A 23,444-nucleotide genomic window follows, 5' to 3' on the forward strand; every position below is an offset into this window, starting at 1 on the left:
ATTATTAGTTGAATGGATGATAAGCTGAAGGAGAAACTAGAGGAAGGAAGACCAAAAAGGAAGGGGGTGGGGTTACAATGGTCTAGTTGATTGCTGAAAGCCTGAATTAGTGTGATGACCATATGATCATAGAGAAGGGAACAGCTGCAAGAGACATTGTTCAGACATAAACAAAAGTAATTGGCAAATAACAATATGTGGGGTGAGTGAGAAGTTGAGGATAAAATTGAGATTATAAACCTGGGAGACTGGAAAGAAAATAGTGTCCTCAACAGAAATAGGGATGAAATCAAAGCACAGTCATAAAGGGAAAACTTGAGCATGATGTTATGTTGTTTTCATCTATTTGGATAACATGGGGATAATGAGATGAAAGGGTAAAGTTTCCATTCAATGGCATTAATGAGTGGCAGAGTAAAATTTAAAAAATGGTGACCCCCTGTCCTTGTGACATACTTATGTATTGCCCCCCCATATGTGTGCATGTGTCTGGGAAATAACGAACTAAGGACTAAACTGATATTGAGTGGAAAATAATTATGAGTAAACTCGACTTCTTTTCATACTTATATATTATATATTACTGAACTAAGATTCTTTCCTTGGCAATGAACATTTAGGGTCTCAAAGTACATTTCAATGTAGCCAATTTAAATTCTGGAAGTTTCTATCAAGTTAAAACATCTCTAACTGTATCTGCCTGTCCAAGGACCAGCCTCACTAACTATAGTACTACATCAGTAGGTTGACCACAAGGTGATGAATTATTTAACCATGGCAACACAGGAAATAAATCTAAATTTTAAAGTGTTTTTTTAAACTACTTTGACTTTCACAATGGCAATGGTAAAGAAAGAGAAAAGAAGGAAGAGCATTCTTGGAAACAATTTTTTGTAGACCATCTATAATCATTAACATGACTATGGGCACTCTGAATATAAAATATTTGCTTGACAATCCATAAATTTTCATATTAATGGGAGAATTGAACCCATTCGGTATTAACATCCTCACCATGAACCAAATTAGAAAATTCAGGAAAGCTACTAAAGGGAAGGATAGCTCAGAGGTTCTCTTTGGAGAATCTAACACAGAAATTGGTTGAGTTGGGTTCATTCTATGCTCAAGGGCAAAAAAAATGATAATTTCACAAGATGTTTGCTCATCTTATCTTGTAGTTTTCATAATGAACATCAGCAAAAAGGGCACAAAGACATTAATTGCAATTTATGCTTAAACATCTGCTTCGGAGAATAAAGAGGCAATGGAATTCAACTAAGAAACTAAGAAATCTCTACAACTTAATAACAGTACATACTTTTAAAAGGAGAGATTTGAAAGATACTAGGCAAGTATTGAGACACATCACAAAATTAGCTATTCATATAATATGTAGGAAATGAATTATGACTTACTGACATGAGGCATCATATTGAAACCAGTAGTTTGTACTCTAGTGGATTATCGTTGAACTAAAAGTGAAAGTCAAGATCAAATTAAAGGAAAGAATAATGATGAGATGAAAATATTGCATACAATTACAATCAATTAAACCTGACCAATTCAACAGGACAATAATGCTGTATGATGGGAAATGGAAAAAAGGCCAAGATATTGACTTTAAAAAATTATTATTTCCTTTATAAGCTTAACCATTTTAAAAACAAATCTGTCCTGGCCCTGTTGTACATTTTTATTAATGACTTAAATAAAAACACAGATCGTTTTTGTCAACTTTGTTGATGAATCTTGGATGTCTGTCTGGCAGGTTCAATTACAATGTCAGCATCAACCAAAGATTGCTACTGATATAAAATTTGATACAGTCAACTGTAAAGTCCTATCCTTGAGCTCAAAAATTAGCTGAAGAAATATAAGATGGGAGAGATTTGACTGGAATACAATTCATATGAAAAAGGTCTAGCAGTGAAATGTTATCTCTCCCCCCACCCTGAAAAAAAAGATCTTGTTGTAATGAAATTATAGTCTTCATTAAGAGAAGTATAGGGGACTTCCAGTCAAGATGGCGGCTTAGAAGCTGTGAAAGTTCAGACCTCAGAAACCTTTCCTTACCGATCGCAAACTGAGAGCTCTTAGGACACTGAAATTCAAACTGAACAACAGGACAGACCCGGGGAACCCTCCTCCCGGACCTGGATCAAAAGGTACGTCACCCCAAAAGCCAAAACCCTAGATCACTGGGATCTAAGGGGCAGGCAGAAGGAAGGTCCCAGGACCCATCCCCCCCCAACCCAGAGTGCTGAGCCTACGGCAGCAACCTTCTCAGACCACAGTGGAATAAAAATAATAATTAGTAAGAATACATGGATAGATAAATCAAAAATTAATTTGAAATTAACCAATATTATTCTCCAAAACCAGCTAGTTAAAGAACAAATTGTAGAAACAATTAATAACTTCATTGAAGAAAATGACAATGATGAGACATCCTTTCAAAACCTATGGGATGCAGCCAAAGCAGTACTCAGGGGGAAATTTATATCCTTGAGTTCATATATAAACAAATTAAGAAGGGCAGAGGTCAATGAATTGGGCATGCAAATTAAAAAACTAGAAAGTGAACAAATTAAAAACCCTCAGATGAAGACTAAATTAGAGATCCTAAAAATCAAAGGAGAAATTAATAAAATTGAAAGTCAAAGAACTATTGATTTAGTTAATAAGACTAGAAGCTGGTACTTTGAAAAAACAAATAAAATCGACAAAGTACTAGTCAGTCTAATTAAAAAAAGGAAAGAAAAAAACCAAATTGACAGTATCCAAGATGAAAAGGGAGACCTTACCTCTAATGAAGAGGAAATCAAGGCAATCATTAAAAATTACCATGCCCAATTATATGGCAAAAAATATGGCAATCTAAATGATATGGATAAATACTTACAAAAATATAAATTGCCTAGACTAAAAGAAGAAGAAATAAATTACCTAAACAACCCCATATCAGAAAAAGAAATTGAACAAGCCATCAAAGAACTCCCTAAGAAAAAATCCTCAGGTCCAGACGGATTCATAAATGAATTCTATCAAACATTCAAAGAACAGCTAACCCCAATACTATACAAACTATTTGACAGAATAAGCCAAGAAGGGGTTCTACTAAATTCTTTTTACAACACATACATGGTACTGATCCCAAAGCCAGGCAGGTTAAAAACAGAGAAAGAAAACTATAGGCCAATCTCCCTAATGAATATAGATGCAAAAATCTTAAATAGGATGCTAGCAAAAAGACTCCAGCAAATCATCACGAGGGTTATCCACCACGATCACGTAGGATTCATTCCAGAAATGCACGTATGGTTCAATATTAGGAAAACCATCCACATAATTGACCATATAAACAAGCAAACCGACAAAAATCACATGATTATTTCAATAGATACAGAAAAAGCCTTTGACAAAATACAACACCCATACCTATTGAAAACACTAGAAAGTATAGGAATAGAAGGGCCTTTCCTAAAAATAATAAACAGTATATACCTAAAACCATCAGCAAACATCATCTGCAATGGGGAAAAACTCAAAGCCTTCCCAATAAGATCAGGAGTGAAACCAGGATGCCCATTATCACCTCTATTATTTGACATTGTACTAGAAACACTAGCAGTAGCAATTAGAGAAGAAAAAGAACTTGAAGGCATTAAAATAGGCAAGGAGGAGACCAAGCTGTCACTCTTTGTGGATGATATGATGATTTACTTAATGAGTCCCAGGGAATCAACCAAAAAGCTAATCGAAATAATCAACAACTTTAGCAAAGTTGCAGGATACAAAATAAACCCACATAAGTCATCAGCATTTCTATATAATTCCAACACAGCTCAGCAGCAAGAACTAGAAAGAGAAATCCCATTCAAAATTACCTTAGACAAAATAAAATACGTAGGAATCTATCTACTGAGACAAACACAGGAACTATATGAACACAACTACAAGACACTCTACACACAATTAAAACTAGATCTAAACAATTGGAAAAACATTGATTGCTCATGGATGGGATGAGCTAACATAATAAAAATGACCATCCTACCCAGATTTACCTATCTATTTAGTGCCATACGCATTGAACTTCCAAAAAACTATTTTACTGAATTAGAGAAAACCATAACAAAGTTCATTTGGAAGAATAAAGGATCAAGGATATCCAGGGAAATAATGAAAAAAAAATACAAAGGAAGGTGGCCTTGCAGTCCCAGATCTCAAACTCTATTATAAAGCAGTGGTCATCAAAACAATCTGGTACTGGCTAAGAGACAGAAAGGAGGATCAGTGGAATAGACTTGGGGTAAATGACCTGAGTAAGACAGTCTTTGACAAACCCAAAGACCCCAGCTTTTGGGACCAAAATCCAGTATTTGATAAAAACTGCTGGGAAAATTGGGAGACAGCGTGGGAGAGATTAGGTTTGGATCAACACCTCACACCCTACACCAAGATAAACTCAGAATGGACGAATGACGTGAATATAAAGAAGGAAACTATAAGTAAATTAGGCAAACACAGAATAGTATACATGTCAGAACTTTGGAAGGGAAAGATTTTAAAACCAAACAAGACTTAGAAAGAGTCACAAAATGCAAAATAAATAATTTTGACTACATCAAATTAAAAAGTTTTTGTACAAACAAAACCAATGTAACTAAAATTAGAAGGAAAGCAACAAATTGGGAAACAATCTTCATAACAAAAACCTCTGACAAAGGTCTAATTACTCAAATCTATAAAGAGCTAAACCAGTTGTACAAAAAATCAAGCCATTCTCCAGTTGAAAAATGGGCAAGGGACATGAATATGCAATTTTCAGTTAAAGAAATCAAGACTATTAATAAGCACATGAAAAAGTGTTCTAGATCTCTTATAATCAGAGAGATGCAAATCAAAACAACTTTGAGGTATCACCTCACACCTAGCATATTGGTCAACATGACAGCAAAGGAAAGTAACGAATGCTGGAGGGGATATGGCAAAGTAGGGACATTAATGCATTGCTGGTGGAGTTGTGAATTGATCCAACCATTCTGGAGGTCAATTTGGAACTAAGCCCAAAGGGTGATAAAAGACTCTCTGCCCTTTTATCCAGCTATAGCACTGCTGGGTTTGTACCCCAAAGAGATAATAAGGAAAAACACTTGTGCAAGAATATTCATAGCTGTGCTCTTTGTGGTAGCCAAAAATTGGAAAATGAGGGGATGCCCTTCAATTGGGGAATGGCTGAACAAATTGTGGTATATGTTGGTGATGGAATACTTTTGTGCTAAAAGGAATAATAAAGTGGAGGAATTCCATGGAGACTGCAACAACCTCCAGGAAGTGATGCAGAGTGAGAGGAACAGAACCAGGAAAACATTGTACACGGAGACTGACACATTGTGGTACAAGAGAACGAACGTAATGGACTTCTCCAGTAATGGCTTTACAATGTCCCTGAACAACCTGCAGCGATCTATGAGAAAAAAAAATTCTCAAGCAGAGGACAAACTGAGGGAGTAAAAACACGGAGGAAAAGCAACTGCTTGACTACAGAGGTTGAGGGGACATGATCGAGGAGAGACCCTAAATGATCACCCTAATGCAAATACCAACAACAAGGAAATGGTTTCAGAGCAAGGACACATGTGATACCCAGACGAATCGTGCGTCGGCTAGGGAAGGGGTTGCCGGGGGGGGGGGGGGGGCGGGGAGGGGAGGAAAAGAAAATTATCTTTTTCCAATGAACAATGTATGAAAATGACCAAATAAAATAATGTTTAAAAAAAAAGAGAAGTATAGCATCTAGAAGAAAGGTAAAGCAGAAGTCCCATTGTAGATTGCTCTGGTCACGTCATTTATTGATGTTTGTGTTCAGTGCTGGGTACCACATTTAAATAGGAAATTGACAAGCTGCAGTATATGCAGTACAGAATGCCTGGGAGAGTGGGGACTCTAGAGTCCCTGACATACTAGCATCTTTTGAAAGAGCCGGTGGCATTTAATATAGAGAAGGAACACTCTAACAGCCCATTATAATTGTCTTTGTCTTTGAGTTTTATACTCTGTCTTTTAGCTAAACTGGCCTACTTGCATTTCCCTTAATTCAGCAGCCCATTTCTAGTCACCGTATATTTTTACACACTCTTTTCCATTCAGGGAATACATTTTGCCATTCCATATCAAATCCTTTGTTTCCTTTGAGGTTCAGTTCATATGCCATTGCCTACTCTAAGTCTTTCTGATTCCTTTGGTTTTTAGTGCTCTCTATTTCCTCTTCAACTTGTATATAAAATTATCTTTTTGACATCTCTTTACCTCTCACCGCAACCAGTGATATGTAAACTCCTTGAATGTAGGGGCTATTTTTCATTTTTACTTTTATTACCAGTACTTCACACATCATAGACACAAAAAATTGTTGTTGGATTAGATTAGATAGGCTACCATATGGAAGATGTATTGGAATTGATCTATATGGACTAAGAAGGAAGAACAAGGAACACTGTAGAAGTTGTAGACAGGAAGCCTCAGGCTTCATGAAAAGCAGTTGCAAAGAAGCAAATTTAGGCTTATGTGAGGAGATATTTTTAAAAATTAGTGTTCCGAAGTGGAATGGGCTACCTCAAGAGGTGGTGAGTTCTTGGAGGTTTTTAAGTGAAGGCTGGATGACTGTATTTTGGGTATATTCACCGGGGGATTCTTTCATATATAGTTTAGACTAGATGGCTGCTGATTTCCATTCCAACTTTTGATTCTGTGATTCTTCTCTAATCCTGGGAATTCATTCCTCCATACCTATTAACTCATTCTTAAAGAACTAGCTTAAATGCCACTTCTATAATGAAGCCTTTCCTATCTCCCCCTAACTGATTTCCTTTTTTCAATAGAATTTCAAATTAAATTTGACATTTATTAAGTTCCTGTTTTATGCAGGGCATCATGCTATATCACTAGAAGAAATATAAATGTTTGATAAAGTATCATATAACTTACATGTCTAGTGAGTAAGAAGAACTAGGAAAATTATAATAGAGAAAAAAAAGCTTTTCTCTCATTGAACTTATATTCAATTAGGTTACATTTGAATTTATATGAGTAGAGGGAATTTAAAAATCACCAGAAAATTATGTAAGTGCATCAGAAAGGTGCAAAACAAAACTCGGTGACCTCCTTTCAGGTGGGAAGTGATGGTCGGGGAAAACTTCAAGGAGATCATTTTCTTAAGATCTCACTTAGCATTTTGTACCTCCATTAATGTACTTAAAATACTACTTGACATTAATTCTGCTTATTTGTGGACATCTTATTTTGCCAGCTTAGCTTATAAGCACCTTGTGGGCAAGGGGCATGTTTTATTTGTTTTTGTATCTCTCTCCTATGCCATGCAACACCAAGAGCCAAGCTGTATAGAAATATTTAATAAATATTGATTGAATGAATAAATCCAGCTCAGGTTCAGTGTGAAGCTGTGGAAAAGAACAGGAAAGCTTTATGAGTACTTTGGTGCATTCATTTTATTTGTAGTCATTTCAGGATCTTTCCTTCCACAGGAGAGAAATGAGGCACATTCTTTCATTACTGCTTTAGTGCAGGCTGCCCTGATCCCCAGAGGTTTTCCCATTTCAATTTTTGCTAACTCTTAAAAGAAACAGAATGTAGCAGAACTAAAATATTATTGGTCATTAGTGAGTTTTTCCTCTAATGTTGTCACGGTAGTTTCATTACCTTCAAACTTACTTTATTACACATTAGGTATGTTAGGGCCAAATTCCAGCTAAACCATCAACAATTTTTAATGGGTTGCTTCTGCTTATACACATTTGCTGCTTCTGCTTATACACATTATGCAATATCATTGCATATTCATTCATTGCATTTCTGACATATTAACTCAACATTTCTCTCTGGTGATGAAGGTGCATGAAACATCCAGGATATACTGAAGTGAAAAGAAATCAAGACACCGATTGGCTACAAATCACTCTAGCAAATGTCTTCTGATAGAAAGATTACTCATCTTTCACAGTAGTAGTAGTAGTAGTCTCTCGGTAACCAAGGATGAAGATTGTCTTTGTGCCCTTTCATCCGTGATGTAGATGAGTGTGCACAAAAACACTTGATGAAGCCTTCTTTCTCTTTTCTTTGGCCAGGACGTCCTGAAATCACTCAGCATTTATTAAGTGACTGTTATATACCAATGAATCTATTAATCAATAAAACATTTTAAGCAATACTGTATCATCATAGGGCTGATATTCTTTATGGGAAACAAAATATACACATATAAGTAAATATGCAATATATACAAAATAGATGCAAAGTTCTTTTGCAAATAAGAGTAGTAACAAGGGTGGGGAAAGGGGCTTATTTATAAGGTGCCCTTTAAGCTGAGCTTTCTTTAAGCTAGAAATTCTTAAAGGCAGAGGTGAAGAGGGAATGAATTTTGGGCTCACATATAAAGGGACAGAAATGGAATATTGAAGGTAATGTGTTCAGGTGTAACACTCCATTATATAACGTGTAGCTCATTTTAAGCTTAGGAGACCATTTTTGGCCTCTAAAGTCCCTTTGGATTTTTTCTCTTCACCTTTAGGAATTTTCTTTTAGATGAAGTTGAGTCTCCATTGCTCTGACCCTTAGTTCTGAAAAAAACCTAGTATTTAGGCAGAAATTATGTTCTTTGTCTAAGCTTCTGTTTCAAATTTCTAAACACCTGGCTTCTTTGTGACTGATGCAAACTTAGTTTAGTAGAACATTTGGCTAACAAAATAACTGTTACAGCTTCTGTGGCTGGGCAGACATGAAACAGGAAGTTGAGGAAAGAACTGATTTTTGCTTGGGATTTCCTTCTGCTTGAATCCTCCTATAAGAGATGCCCATAGAACCAAGGACCCTCATCATATTGCCCTTATCAGCTATAGCTAATTCTTCCCATTTCCCCATGTTTGCTCTAACCTAGGGAATTCAGATGTTCAGAATCTTTTCTTTCCTGCCTTGGAGATAGCAACTCCCCTGGATACAAAGCACTTAGAGAATGAGCCAGTTTCTTTCATACACAGAACAGATACCCACATGCGTATATGCATATATTTAGATATAAGGAAGTATATAAGCTCTGTTCACACTTAGACCTCATTGTATGATTTAATGTTTAAGAAGTATTTGTAGCTAGTCAAGGAACCAGAACTAAATGGAGCTGTTTCAGCTTCATCTTTGCATAGGGGGAAAAAAATAGGTCGATTTGGCTGGAAAATAGAGTAGACGGTAGGGATCCTGTTTAATAAACCTGCTGTGGTAGCTTGTAGACAGACTGGGGGTGACTCTAATTGTGAAAGGGGATTTTTTTTAAATTGTAGGTTCCATGAAGACTGACACTATACTTATTATTTTTTTTAAATTTCTCAGCCTTGTAGAGTGACTTTTGAGTCATGGCCACTTAGCAAATATAGTTATAAGAGGAAACAGAACTGTTCTTCATAGGGTATCTTATTAATTGATGACTTTAATTGACAAACCGCCATGTTTTAATTACAAGGTAATTTCAGTTCTTTATCCTCCCCTCCCTGTGTACTGAGTTATCAGTGTGTGTTGTGTGTGCACACACGTCCTCCTTCCTTTCAGAAAAGATGCCTGTATAACAGGGTTAACATTTAATTCTCTTAAATACTAACAATGTGGGTTTTCTTTTTTCTTTTTTCCCCATGTTTATAGGGTGCTGAGAAAATTTTGTCAATGAATGAGTCAGGCGAACTGCAAGATCTCTTAACTAAAATTGAGGTAATTGTAATTTAATAAATTACTAATTTAAAAGGACAGAGTAAAGGTACTTTAATTGACTCCCTTCTCAGATTCTGTTGTATACCACATTATGAATGTAAGCTTCTTTGGGGAAGCTACTAACTCTTGTTATTATTGTTATTGCTTTTTCTTTTTTATTTGTATCCCCAACTCTTAACCTACTGTCTTGCACATAATAGGCACTTCAAAAAGATTTGTTTAATTGAATTTAATTCATAGTAAGGTGTGTGTGGGGAGGAATTACATATGTGTAAACATGTACATAAATATGCACATATGCTGTATGTAAGATTAAAATTGAATATCCAAATACTCCAGGTATCATATTTATTATATTATATATATATATATTATATATCATATTATTAATAATAACTTGAAGCAAGGAAAATAAAAGGTTAGAGCAAAGAGGGAGTTAACCCAGCTGTGGTCATGGGAAAAGAGAATGAAAAAAGGTGGAGTTACAGAACTTATAAACAATATACAAGGATGCTATGTGGATGAAGGGAAAAGGATTCTGGGAGATGAAGTCCAAGGGTTTAAGATTTTCTAATTACACATATATGCATAGATATTATACATAAATATAATTAACATATATACATTATACTCATACATACCACATACCTACATAAATATATCACATCTACTTGAAGGTAGGCATTATTTCAGTTTAGTCTTTGTTTCCTCAGGGCTAAGAACAATATCTTGTATACATAAGATGTTTACTAAATGTGTGTTGAATAGTTTGCAGAACGATACTGTTTCCACTAGAATACAATGTCTTGTGAAAGCCCTGACCTCTGCTTGTGACTCTGAGAGACATAGAAAAGTGTAGGATACCTTTATGGAATGGCATCATGTCTTCCTAGACCTACTGATTATTCTCAGCTTTCAAGAAGATGGTTTCTGGATTTAGAGGAGAAGCACAGCTGGTATGCAGAAAACTAACCAGTTCTTTTAAGAGCCTGGGGTGGTTGAGCTTTCTCTCTTTCTATAAACATGAGAAGAGTTTCTTTTTCTTGGTTAATGAAAGTCTAACCTTCCATTTCATCGCTGGGAGAACAAAGTGATTATTTCCATATTATTATACTCCTTGTAGTTCATCCATGCCTGATTCATAGGCTTTATTTCTTTGAACTTTTTAAAAGCAGGTCACCTCAAAGTCTGCCTGTAGAATATCTGATCTTTTTTCATACGAAAGAAATATTTTGTACAGTAGAGTTCAACACAACTCTTGAATTGAGAAGATAAGGACACAGAGAGGTATATAAAATGACTTGATACTAAGAATTCATCACAAAAATAAGGGTATTGCTGTGGATAAATCCTGGCTTGATGTGGCTGGTGGCTCTACAAAATCAAATATGATGCTCTAGTAGCAGAATTGCTAGAGATTTTCAGGATGTATTTAATCACCACTAGATAGATACTCATTTGCTAGGATGGCTTAGATTCTTAATATGACTTAGTATTGTCGGTGGCTCTCACTCCCCCTTATACTCTATATCTACACTGAATTATTTGTAATTTCTGTAAAAATACATAAATATTTTACAATATGTGTGATTTTTCTAGATTTCTTAGTTTCTACAGAATCAACATAACATAGTGCTCTATAAACAGTAAGTACTTAATAAATATTCACAGGAGGAAAGGATTTAGAGCAAGAGACAGCCTTAGTATTCATCTTGTCCAGTTCCTCATCTTATGGAAGTCCCAGAAGCTAAATGGTTTGCTACACTGATCATGGTAGCTAATAGGAAGATTCAGGATTCAAAGAATATAGCAAGTACAAGGACTTGTGGACTGGAGTCACAGGACATGAATTCAAATCCCTTCTCAACCGCTTACTACCTGCTTGACTTTGGGCAAGCCACTTTCCCTCTACCTAAACTTCTTCATCTCTAAAATCATGGGGTCAATGAACAATGAGTCCCTTGCTACTTTACATCTGTGACCATGTTAAAAATATCGGTCCTCTAACTATGAATACAACACGCTTTCTACTGTATGAGGCTTGTGATTAGACTTAATTAGCCAAAATACTTAATTACCTATGTTCTCAACCATGTTTCAAATAGGCTTGCCATGTACAAAGTACTTTTGAAAAATATCATTATTCCAAATGATTGCATAGAGTTTAATACATGTCTTGTTGCATAGAAATACCAGATGTTTATAATCTCCACATCAATGAAGCATTGACAATATGTGTGTGTAATGATTCTTCTTAAAGATGAAAATGTATTTTAAAACCAGATATTAATTTATCATTACAAAATCCCTCAGAGTGCTTCTAGTGGAAAGACAAGTGTCTTGGGCTCTGTCTAGAATGTCAAATTTTAGAGGTTGCTGAAGGCATTTGTACTCTTTCAGGAAGTAGAAGTTGAGTCATATATGCAAGAGAAAATAATTAGTAAAAATGAGGAATTACCAAGCAGCATGCTTTTTTCCTCTGTAGTAATCCCACCCCAGATGAGTTCCTCTTTTACCCATTTCATTCCTCCAGTGACCAGCAGTTGTCTCTCCATCGCACAGTATCCCAGGGTCAGGGTTCCTATCTCTCCCACTACTAAGTCTTGTATTTTTAAGTCTGCAATCTAGAGGTCCTCATTCTCCTTTCCCCTCCTCTTCTCAACTCAGTTTAATGTTAAAAGGTTATTTGAGGATATCTTTCATGCAGCTGGTAAATGTTTATTACAACTCTGTTATCGGGTACCTAGATCAAAAGCTAGTCTATGATGTGTCTAAGAGAGGTACTTAGGGGGACCCTAGGAGTTTATTCCATAAATATATTGTCTAAAGTGAACACATCTGGGAATAGGCTATGAATATTCTCACCAGCAGCTGATACTATTTCTTACATTGAAAAGATTCATTAGAATGGTAAAATCCCTTTTCCCCAACCCCTTTCAGAGGAGCATAGGACTACCATGTTCTTGTGGAAAACGGCTAGATCGCACATCCTTCTTAAGGGCAGAGGAGCAAAGCGTCAGCCCTGACTTAAAAGAAGGATAACCCAGAAACCACTCCAGACAAAGCCAAAGCTCATCAGGAATTACAAATCAAATAGGGGAAGAAACAGGGGGTGATAGTAAGGGAAGCTGAAGCAGTCGTTTAAAAGCCAAGAAAATCACTACAAAGTCAGGGAGGGCACACCACAATGGTAAGTGGTACATGTTGTCATGATGTTTTTATTAAATAAAAACCTTTCCCTTAGAATCTGTGTTAGAATTAATGCTGTGTATTGGTTCTAAGGCAGAAGAGTGGTAAGGGCTTAGGCAATAGGTGTTAAGTGACTTGCCCAGGGTCACACAGCTAGGAAGTATCTGAGGCCAGATTTGAATCCAGGAATTCCCATCTCTAAGTTTGGATGGGGTTTGTTTTATATGACTTCTTTGCACATTAATTTCACCAGGGCATTGTACCAGCCACAGTCACTCTTAGTGGTCCACTTTGTCCGTGTTGCCATGATCCCAGATTGTTTTTTTTTTTTATTTGATCACTTTAGGTATATGTATTCTTTGATTTTGAAGCAAAGTATCCATGTGACAATGTTGAATACGACTATCTGTCTGACTTTAGACAAGTTTCTTGATCTTTCTGTTATTTCATTACCACCTTTATAAATGGGAATGTCTCCCATTGAATATGACAAATATCTAAGGATGAAATGTGTATAAAACTTTAGAAAGTTATTAAGCACTTGCTCAAATGGGTCAGATGTCATACTAGTGCAGTTATGATTCTTCAATAAATAGTGCCTTCTAACATGGGACTTTTAAAGTTAATCCTCCATTCTGCTCATTGTTCCCCCACTTTTCTATCAAAAGCTAATTTGGGGAAACTTAATAATTAAAGGATGAAGTCATTAAACCTCTTATTAAAATGAATAGTCCTCTTTTAATGCGAATGATTCTCTCCATACGATATATCTTTTTAAAATCTATTTTATATATATTTTTTTCAAATGGAGCAAATCTCTAATAATTTAATACTTAACATTTGTAAAACACTTGATTAATTTAGCATCAATATTATTAGCCCTATATTTTATATGAAGAAATTGATGTTCACAGAAATGATGTAACATTTTCCTCACTATACACCTTTTGACCAACTTGATCCCTTTCCTAGAGGTATAATTGGCCAATAATTGGAACTTTTTTTTTTTACTTTCACCTTCCTTCTTAGAATAAGTACTGTGTATTGGTTCTAAGGCAGAAGATTAGTAAGGGCTAGACAAAGAGGGTCAAGTGACTTGCCCAGGGTCACACAGCTAGAAAGTGTCTGAGGCCAGATTTAATCTAGGACCTCACATCTCTGGACCTGGCTCTCAATCCACTGAGCCACACAGCTGCCCCCTCTTCTTTTCTTATTCTGAGAGATTTTGGTTATAGGAAAGTGAGTTGAAAAGGAACGAAGGAAAACTATGTGATACTTAGCAGGGGATTACCTACTTTTCAAATTCCTGCTATATTGTGAAGAGTTTTTGTCAAAAAGTGTTTCAAAAAGTGTGCTTTATGACATCATTGGTTTCCAACTACTACTGGTGTAGGGAACTAAAAGCCTGGGGCCACTGTATATTTTAACACTTTTTCCATTTTTTCCATGTGCTTCTAGAGAGTTCAGCATCCACATGAATGTCCTTCCTGTGGGGGCTTTGGCTTCCTTCCCTGTTCAGTGTGCCATGGAAGCAAGATGTCAGTGTTTCGGAACTGCTTTACAGACTCTTTCAAAGCCCTGAAATGCACAGCTTGTAATGAAAATGGACTGCAGCGCTGTAGAAGTTGCATAAGTTAAAAGTGTCTTCCAATACAGAGCCTCATTTTATTAACACCACTCAAGAGTTTGTTATATTCTTTTTTTAATGGTTATGTTTATGGGATAATTAATAAACTTTATTTGTAATAATCCTTGAATATTTGCTGAAATTTTCACTGAAGTCGGTGTTTCCCTTAGTATAAAAAAAAGTCTATACTATTCACAAAATGCCTGAGGCTGAGTTTTCTAAAACTATTCACAAAGTAAGTGTTACTTGTCAAATACTCATTTTAAAGGTTATTCATAATACCTAACATCAGAAGTCATGCTTCCTGGGGTAACAGCCAAGCTCTCTTTGGCTCTCAGCGACCTGGCTACCTCCTCCTCTTTATCTCTTTTTCCCTTTTGGGTGTGGCAATATTTGGCTCTGAAGCCCAAGGATTTAATGTGAATTTATGCATTTGAGTGAATACTACTTAGTTGGGGAAATATCTCTTCATTCTATCCCAGCTACTTCAGAGGAGGTTGTTCATATAAAAACATAATCACATTAAGTTCATTAATTATACTACTAGAAAGGAATGAAACAAATAAATTAATGAACCCAGCATAGTCCTTTCATCCCATTCTAACTCCTCCAAATAGAGTGCAAAAAGGGGGAAATTTGGAGCAGAGATGAGGATACAGAAGTATGCTGGACGCAGAAGATGGAATGTAGGAGGGAGCTTGGAATTCTGAGTGAAGAGTCCTGAGAGCCTGGACTGGCACAGTTGGGGAGAGTATTCATGGAGAAGGGTCAAGTGATTTGCCCAGTATCATACTTCTTGGAAGTATCTGAGGCCACCTCTTAACCAGGACCTCTCAATCCACTAAGCCACCTATCTGCCCCTTGTCTTGAGGTGACTGGCTCAGCACCACTGACAATATGGATTAGATGCTGATTGCCTATTCCAGGACACCCCACCTCAACTTCTGCTCTTGATGCTGTGGCTGCTAAGCTTTGGACTCTCCTTTTGCCTACTATTCATGTGCCGATTGCATGCTTTTAGGCATGGGTTCTGGAAAGAGAATAGAGTCATGCTATTAAAATCTAACTTTACTACCACCGGGAGGCACCATCTTGCCTCTCTCTCTTTCCTTCACCAAAGTTTGAATCCACTTTTTAAAACACTCATCCATCATCTTGGCTCTGGAGCTTGGTAATCTGGACTAATGGGCTTCCTCCTTCTCCAGGTGAGCTTGATAATTTTCTCATCAGGAAAATTTGAAGTACAAGTGAACATCTCTGAAGGTATTATCTTAAGTGTCATTAATTGGGATATAATAGACCCAGGTAATTAGCTCAATTGCATAATGCGAGCTCATATATAGATACTCAAGCTATCACATAGACACTAGAATTGCATTAAGCTAATGCTAGTGTTTGGGACAGAACATAATAGCAAACACAGAAACATTTCATATCTAAGATTAAGGAACAGAATTTCATGCTGTATAAAATCATATTTGAATTTTAGAGTGACAGGCTCCTAGCTAGTGTTAAATTTAGGATTGGATTGAATAAGCCTACATCAAAAGAAGATGTGGCCCAAACTGGTTCTGGTTTATCTTCAGGTATTGCAAAGGTGGGGAGGCTCTTTCACCTCCTGGCTCTCTGAGAGAAGTACAGGGGGTAAATATAAAGATTCCTCAGGCACTTCCAATGACATAGAGCCATCTGGAGGGCAAATTATTGTGGCCTGTAGTTTGCATAGTAAATCTCTTCCCAGAAAGTTTGTAGGGGATCCAGGCATTAAAAGAAAAGAATGTTCAATGGTTAGGGGTCCAACACATACAATGCAAAGAGAAAGTTTTGGGACCTTTTGAGGTGTTCTTGATACACCTACTACATTTAGAGAGTTAATAGAGTTACATTTTGCATCTGGTTTGCTTACCAAGACCGACCTAGAGTCTCCAGTGTCCAAGAGACAATGGTAGTATGAGTTCCCCACCTTTAAGGTGACCTGAGGTTTCTTACTGTGTGTGTGTGTGTGTGTGTGTGTATGAATGAATGTATAGGGATAATTGGCATTAAAATATCAGGGTCTGGAAAAATCAAAGGTTTTGCTCTTTGATTCCAAGACACTCCCCACCCTCCATCACACTGTCAAAAAGATGCTTGGGCAGTTCTCTGGGATTCCCCATGCTGATGGAGATTTTCACCCCGGGGTATAGCATGGACGAGCTCCATTTTTTTTAATATATTGTTATTGGGTATTTTGTTGTGTATGTTCATTTGTCTCAGTTTGAGCATTGTCATTCTGACTGGCAATGCGATTCCTATAGTTATTATAGTTATTTCTATCAGTTCTAAAGTTGTGATTTCTATGATCATTATTATAGTCATTTCTATAGTTATTATTTCTAAAGTTGTTATTATTTCTTTTTTCCTGTAATCAATTCTTACAGACAATCATTGTGTGGCCTCTTTTTCTACAGTAAAGGCATATTGTTGGTTTATCTGTGGATTTCTGCAAAGGGGCTATGGTCTCTCCCTGATTTTTCAGTTTTCTTTTGAATATGTCAATTTTTTTTTCTATAAGTCTTCCACTGATTTGCTGTTTTCCTCACATCTTTTTGTAGGGCCCTTATAAACCTAGACTGCTATTCTCCTCAATTCTTTTAGGTCCATAGAGTCCCAGTTCAGGCAACTAGTTTTAAAGTAGTCTTTTACTACTGAATGACAATTCTTAATGAATTTTCTACATATTTGTCTAATATCCCTTTCTCTGGACAAATCAAAGTATATATATATACTTTGATTTGCCTCCTACCCTATCCCCTCTTACTCCCCCAGTACCTATCCTTTCTTCCTTTGCCACTCCTTCTCTCCCTACTCAATTCATTTTCCATACTGCTCCTACCTCTCATCCTACTGTCACTCTGGTCCCACAAGCCCTCCCCCTCAGATATATATATATATATATATATATATATATATATATATATATATGTTCCCCACATCAATAAGCCTGTCCATAAACTGGGAGGGAGTCTCATCTATTTTTTGTTGGGTGCTTTTGAATTTTGACCATGGATCAAATCTATCAGAGCAAGCTCTCATGGCCATCAATAATGCTTCTCTGGCCTGGTTTAGTTTTGTATAATCTGGTTCAACATTGGGGTTCCAATGTGGATTTTCAGTTGGCCAATAATTTTCTCCCCTACCTCGCTTCTGGTTAGCCAGAGAGATGACTTTATTTTTCTCTCTGTTTTTCAGAGAATTTTCTTATAAATTTTTGACATCTATCCAAGTGAGGTGAAAACTTTTGAATGTGTTCTCAAATCTTTTTATATTTAACATCAGATCCTCCTCGAATGAGGGAAGTTCTTCCTTGATTTTTAAAAAAAATCTTCAGGATTGAAAGGTGGTATCTTATAGATACCATGTTCCCATTTTTATTGAAAGTGGATACTTCCCTTAAAGGGAATAAACTGATCTCTGAATTTTCTTGTGTTTCTGTTTCTAGGTTCCTTTCTCCACTTTCAATAGGGTAGGTAAGAAGAGGGGAAAGGGTGGGTGATCTGAGGGGGAGGGCTTGTGGGACCAGAGTGACAGTAGGATGAGAGGTAGGAGCAGTATGGAAAATGAATTGAGTAGGGAGAGAAGGAGTGGCAAAGGAAGAAAGGATAGGTACTGGGGGAGTAAGAGGGGATAGGGTAGGAGGCATGGGGAGGGGCTAGGGCAGAGGGAGCAGGGAAGGCATGGGTGGGGGAAGGGCTAGGGCATAGGGGTTGGGGCAGGAGGCATGGGCAAGAGAAAAGTGTTAGGATAGAGGGGGAAGGGCAGTCAGTATGGGTTGGAGGGTGGCCAGGGCAGGAAACATGGGCATGGGGAGGAGTGGGTTGGGTAGTAGAGGGAGGAGTAAATTGGGTATCAGAGGGGATGGCTTGAGAACTAGGAGCCATATTGTATAAAGTAGGGTGGGAGGGAGATTCTGATAATGAAGAAGTATGGAGAGATAAATCATTCCTATTCTGGGGTGATTTAAAATCCATTTCAATGCTTTTTATAGAAGCCATCATCTCCCCCAAACATTCCTCCACATATTCAAGTTGAGTTTTTAGTTCCAAATTTTGTTGAGTAGTGGAAGGAACAGTTGGTCAGTTTGACCAGGAAATGCATTTTAGAAGGGGATACTGACCTGAATTCCTTATTTGATTTTCTAGCATATGTACAGTGTTTATCAGATCTCTCCTAGAGAAAAAGAGATACAACACTGCACCTCCAACAATTACAATCACACCCAAGTACAGTGAGGAGTATAACCATTGCCATATATTTACTGGAATTATGAAATAGGTTTGTCCAATTTTTGTTATTTTTCTGAGAAGCCAGTTGTTAATTAGGCTGTATAATGGTCCTAGCCAAATTTTCTAGGTGTTTGGGTGTGGCCCTTTTAAAGTCTCAATCCAATGAACTCTTCTGGGTGAAAGGGCAGATGGAAAACAAAGCCTTTTGCTTGAGGTCTGAGGCTGAGTTTTTTAGAGAGGCTTGAATAAAAAAGTGAAAGTGAACTTCTAGGAGTTGGACAAGGCTAAAACTTTAATGCAACCACTCTCTCTAGCAGGGCTCCTTTTTTCTAGGTTTTTCTCATAACTAGTCAAGAACATTCCAGCCATCTTAGTATTACCAGCAAGGCTTGCCTAATTGGGTTGACTGTTCCCTGAGGCAAGGGAGAAATGGAAACGGCTTCCCCCAGCTAGGACCTTAGGGCCCTGTTGCTAAGATTAAAAGGGCTATGTTCTATTTAATTTAAGGAGAAAAAAATTGAACTTACTTCTACAACTGTTTTGTGTAGATTCAAAATAAGCTATTAAAAGCTGGCTTAGGGATAGTCACAAAAGTAAAGGAAAAACTTTAGAAGATTGAGGGTATTTTGTCACAACCAAAGTGGTCAGCCAGATTGTAAAATTTATGGTTGGATTGAATATATTTTAGTTGGTCACCAGGGATTTAATTACTAAATTCCAAATGAATTACTAAAGTCAGAATGGAATTTATGGTAGTTTGTTTTACAATAAAGAGGGAAGATATTAAGGAATGAGAAAGATAAGAAAAAGAGAGAGATAACTCCTCTGAGCCAGGCAGGAGTTCAGAGGCCCAGCCAAGGGAAAGGAATCTCTTGGTGATGGGCCTCTCCAGAGGTTGGGGCGTCCAGAAAGGCCAAGGGAAAGGGAGTCAGCCTTTATACTTACCATGTGTCAATTCAAAGGAAAAGGGTCACCAGGAAAACAGCACTATTCTGAATGAAGAATTGTTCTCCATTTCAGATGAACTGCCAGTAGAACTCCAGCAGAAGTGGAAGTTCAAGTTGAACTTCCCAAAGAAGTGCCTTCTGGTCCTTGTCACTCTCTTTTAAAGACCTTTTTTCTTGTGTCACTTCCTTTAATCTTTAAATCTACCTATCACAGCCAACACTCAGCTCTAGGACCTTCCAGAAGGCTGTCAGTCGATTCTGATTCATCAGCCACTCTTTCACAAGTGGGTCACAGACCTCCCACTCAGTGTGTGAGATGGTGTTTGTACCTTTTTTGATTAAATCTAAAATGGGCAGATCTCCATACTCAACTTTAAGTACTATGCTTACACTTTGGGGATTAAATCCAAAAAAAACAGGGGATTACAGTTTAATCTTCACAATCAAGGAAGAGGTAAGTACTGTCATTGCTACAATCAGGGGAGAGTCAAATCTAATCTTCACATTAGCCAGGAGGATCTGCATTCAAATTTGGGTTCATGTATTTCCTACCTGTGGGACCCCGGGCAAGTCTTTTAAGCCTGATTGCCCAACCCCTTATTGTTATTCTGCCTTAGAACCTATACTTCCTATTGATTCTAAGGCAGAAGGTAAGGGATTTAAAGAAAGAATTATACAGTGGCTAGATACATAGATGACATGCAGAAACAGAGTACATGTTTATTTCCCTGCATACATGGCATGCTAGCATAAATAGCAAAGAATGATGATGCATTAAGAAAACAACACATAGAAGACACAGACCTTAAATAATGCAAAACTGTTATACATGCCTTCCTAAAAAGCACACAGTAAATGCATATATGTACTACAAACAGTATATTTTGCCAATATGGGTAGAGACTTTCCATTTCTTTTCATGAACTATTAGTAAGTTTGTCAAGTGACTTAATCGACTTCTCTTGTGGCCTCTTCAGTTTGGGAATGGATAGCCAAAGGGGCCAACCACTGTCTCTAAGTTCTAGGACCCTAATTTCCCAGAAGGCTCAATAATTAAAGGCAAGAAAATGATGGTTTTTTTTTTCCAGTCATTCTTCCCACATTCCAGCTCCATTTTTATGTGTTGCTTCCCTCCCCAACCAGAATGTAAGCTCTCTTAAGGGCAGGGACTATTTAGCAAGTTTTTATTTGTTTCACTGGCACTTAGCATAGTGCCTGGCACATAGTAAGGACTTATAAATGTTTTATGTATATACATATATATGTATGTACACATATTTCCATTAATTGTATATATATAAGTGATGTGGATATAAAATATTTTTTACAAAGGTACTATAATTACACACACATATACATACACACACACACACACACACATATATATATATATATATATATATATATATATATATATACTCTGGGGGGATATATGATTATTACATTTATGTATATTGTAATGTTGTAGAGGAGAGAAAATAGGAAGTCTTCAGCAGAACTGGAGAAGGTAGGACTGCCTAACTGTCAATCAAGGAGAACATTCTAATTGGAATGGTGACCAGGAAAGACTGTTAAAAAGGAACAGACAAGCTGAAAAACTTGGCCTCTTTGCCCTTGAGACAGAAAGGAGGAAAGACAGAAAGTCTTGCTCTCTGGTTTCTTTTTATTACAGTGACTGAATCTTCAAGACCTGTTGACCATTTTCCCAAATCTGAACTCTATTCCACCATCCTTCAACATGGGAATTGATTTAGAATTAGGGAAACCCCAAACCCTCTCTCCCCTCAACTTCTTTACCATTCCCCTTCTCTTAAATCACCCCCTTACTTAAACTTAGAAAAGAGAGAGTACTTTGTTTGGTATACCAAGATACTCACTTTGAGCTGACTTCAGTGCTACCAACAAAAGAATCAATTAAGGGGGAGGGAAGGGAAGAGGGAGGAAACAGGGAGGAGGGAGGAGATTGGCAGACTTGATCTTGAAATTATCACCTCTCACTTAAAATAATCCCCTAATACAATATGTATAAAATATAATGTTTAGACACACATTTCTAGTGGAAACCTCAGCAGGTATGTGGGATAGTGGATAGAGTATCAAGCCTGGAGTGGGGAAGAATTATCTTCCTGAGTTCAATTCTGGATCAGAGAGTGACTAGTTGTTTAAAGCACCAGAATCTTGCTCATGCCCTTCCTGTATCCTTCCACACATAAAACTTGTTTTTTGGCTCAAGATCCAAAGCTTTGTTGGTACTCTCTTTCCAAATATGCAGCACTTCCATTGGAACACATGCTTTGCCTAGACCTTTTTGACAATCTGAAGAAACTAAGGACACTAATGTGTTTAAATGCATTAATTAAAATACAAATGATTACAGAGAAAACCAATGGCACTGCAATACAGCAAACAGAATATGTATATCTTCAAAGTTTTATTTTTTTAATAGACACCCAAGTTAAGAATGACTATTCTAGTTATTGCCCGCCTGTTAGGGAGAGCAAAATCTGTCAAGTATCCAGTAATCAATCAGCTAGTACTTTCAAGGCCAGAGATGAATATGCCTTTGAGAACACCAGCTGCTTTCAGGTACCACATATGAGATTAACAAGAGTCTGGTTTATCTCCTTCATGTAGCATGTCTTGATGAGCTGAGCATGGGCACACTGTAGATTTTCTGTACTGTCTGATTGCCTCTTTGAACCTTGCAAGCATTCCAGTTCTATGACATTAAGCTCCCTTGATTTCACACCACTCACTGGATTGAGGGTGAATCCTTGAGATATCATTAGTCTCCAGAGGTCCTTTATTTCATTCACCTGCCATTACTCTAATGTTTCCATAGAGCATCCTCTCCAGAACTTTAATGGTTCCTCTCCAGGACAATATAGACTCTCTTGATGTATTTTAAAATTTGGTATTATAGTAGCCTTGAACTGACTTTTGGCTGACTTGCTCTCCATGTCTAGGTATTGATTTTATATGTGAGTCTCACTACATCTTCTGACCATCTTTCCCCTTGCAGACAAGCCAATAATGCCCTCTTCCTCCTCCTTGTCTGATGAAGGGTCTAAAGCCTGGTTAATGCATTTTCTCTTCCACTCATCTTTTTATATGATTCTAGAATATGCTCCTGTCTCAGATAAGACAGAATAGGCTCCTTATAATCAACATTTCAGAACTCCTAACCTCAATATTCATTGCCCCATGAAAGGAAACATTTATAATATGTACTCAATGCTGGTAGATTCTCCCAGAAAAAAAAAAATCTTCTGTAGGCATTCAATTTCAATTTTTTTCTTTCCCTCATGTGCTATAGATTTTTATATCTATACTGCTTATTTTAGCTTAAATTGTGATCACAAGATACATAGCAATGCAAATGATATGAGCATTTAATGCAAATGACATGATCATTAATAAGCAAAACTAGACAGATTTAAGATCAAATAGCATAAAGGTTAAGGTAAAATTAAAAAGAATAGTTCTATTCAAAAGGGAATTACAAAGTAGGAAACAAAGCAGAAAAGGAAAAAAATTTGCAGAAATTAAAAATTAAAGAGAAATCTTTAGAATTCTAGTGAAATGAGTAGGCTTCTTTTTAGCCACTTAAAAAACCCTATCTGAAATGATCCTGAATAAGCT

The 23,444-nt window shown here is 36.9% G+C and overlaps 1 protein-coding gene across 1 annotated transcript in view; it reads left to right on the forward strand.

Moving 5' to 3' along the window:
* GRXCR1 (glutaredoxin and cysteine rich domain containing 1) overlaps nt 1-14,720 on the forward strand; it is a 65,990-nt gene extending 51,270 nt beyond the window's left edge. The window contains exons 3-4 of the mRNA XM_056802574.1: nt 9,709-9,774; nt 14,422-14,720. Coding sequence (XP_056658552.1) covers nt 9,709-9,774; nt 14,422-14,601 — 246 coding nt within the window. The 3' untranslated portion in view covers nt 14,602-14,720. The remainder of the gene's footprint in view (nt 1-9,708; nt 9,775-14,421) is intronic.
* The last annotated feature ends 8,724 nt before the right edge of the window (nt 14,721-23,444 follow it).

The sequence above is a fragment of the Monodelphis domestica genome, chromosome 6 (assembly GCF_027887165.1).
Source record: "Monodelphis domestica isolate mMonDom1 chromosome 6, mMonDom1.pri, whole genome shotgun sequence".
Taxonomy (NCBI): Eukaryota; Metazoa; Chordata; class Mammalia; order Didelphimorphia; family Didelphidae; genus Monodelphis; species Monodelphis domestica.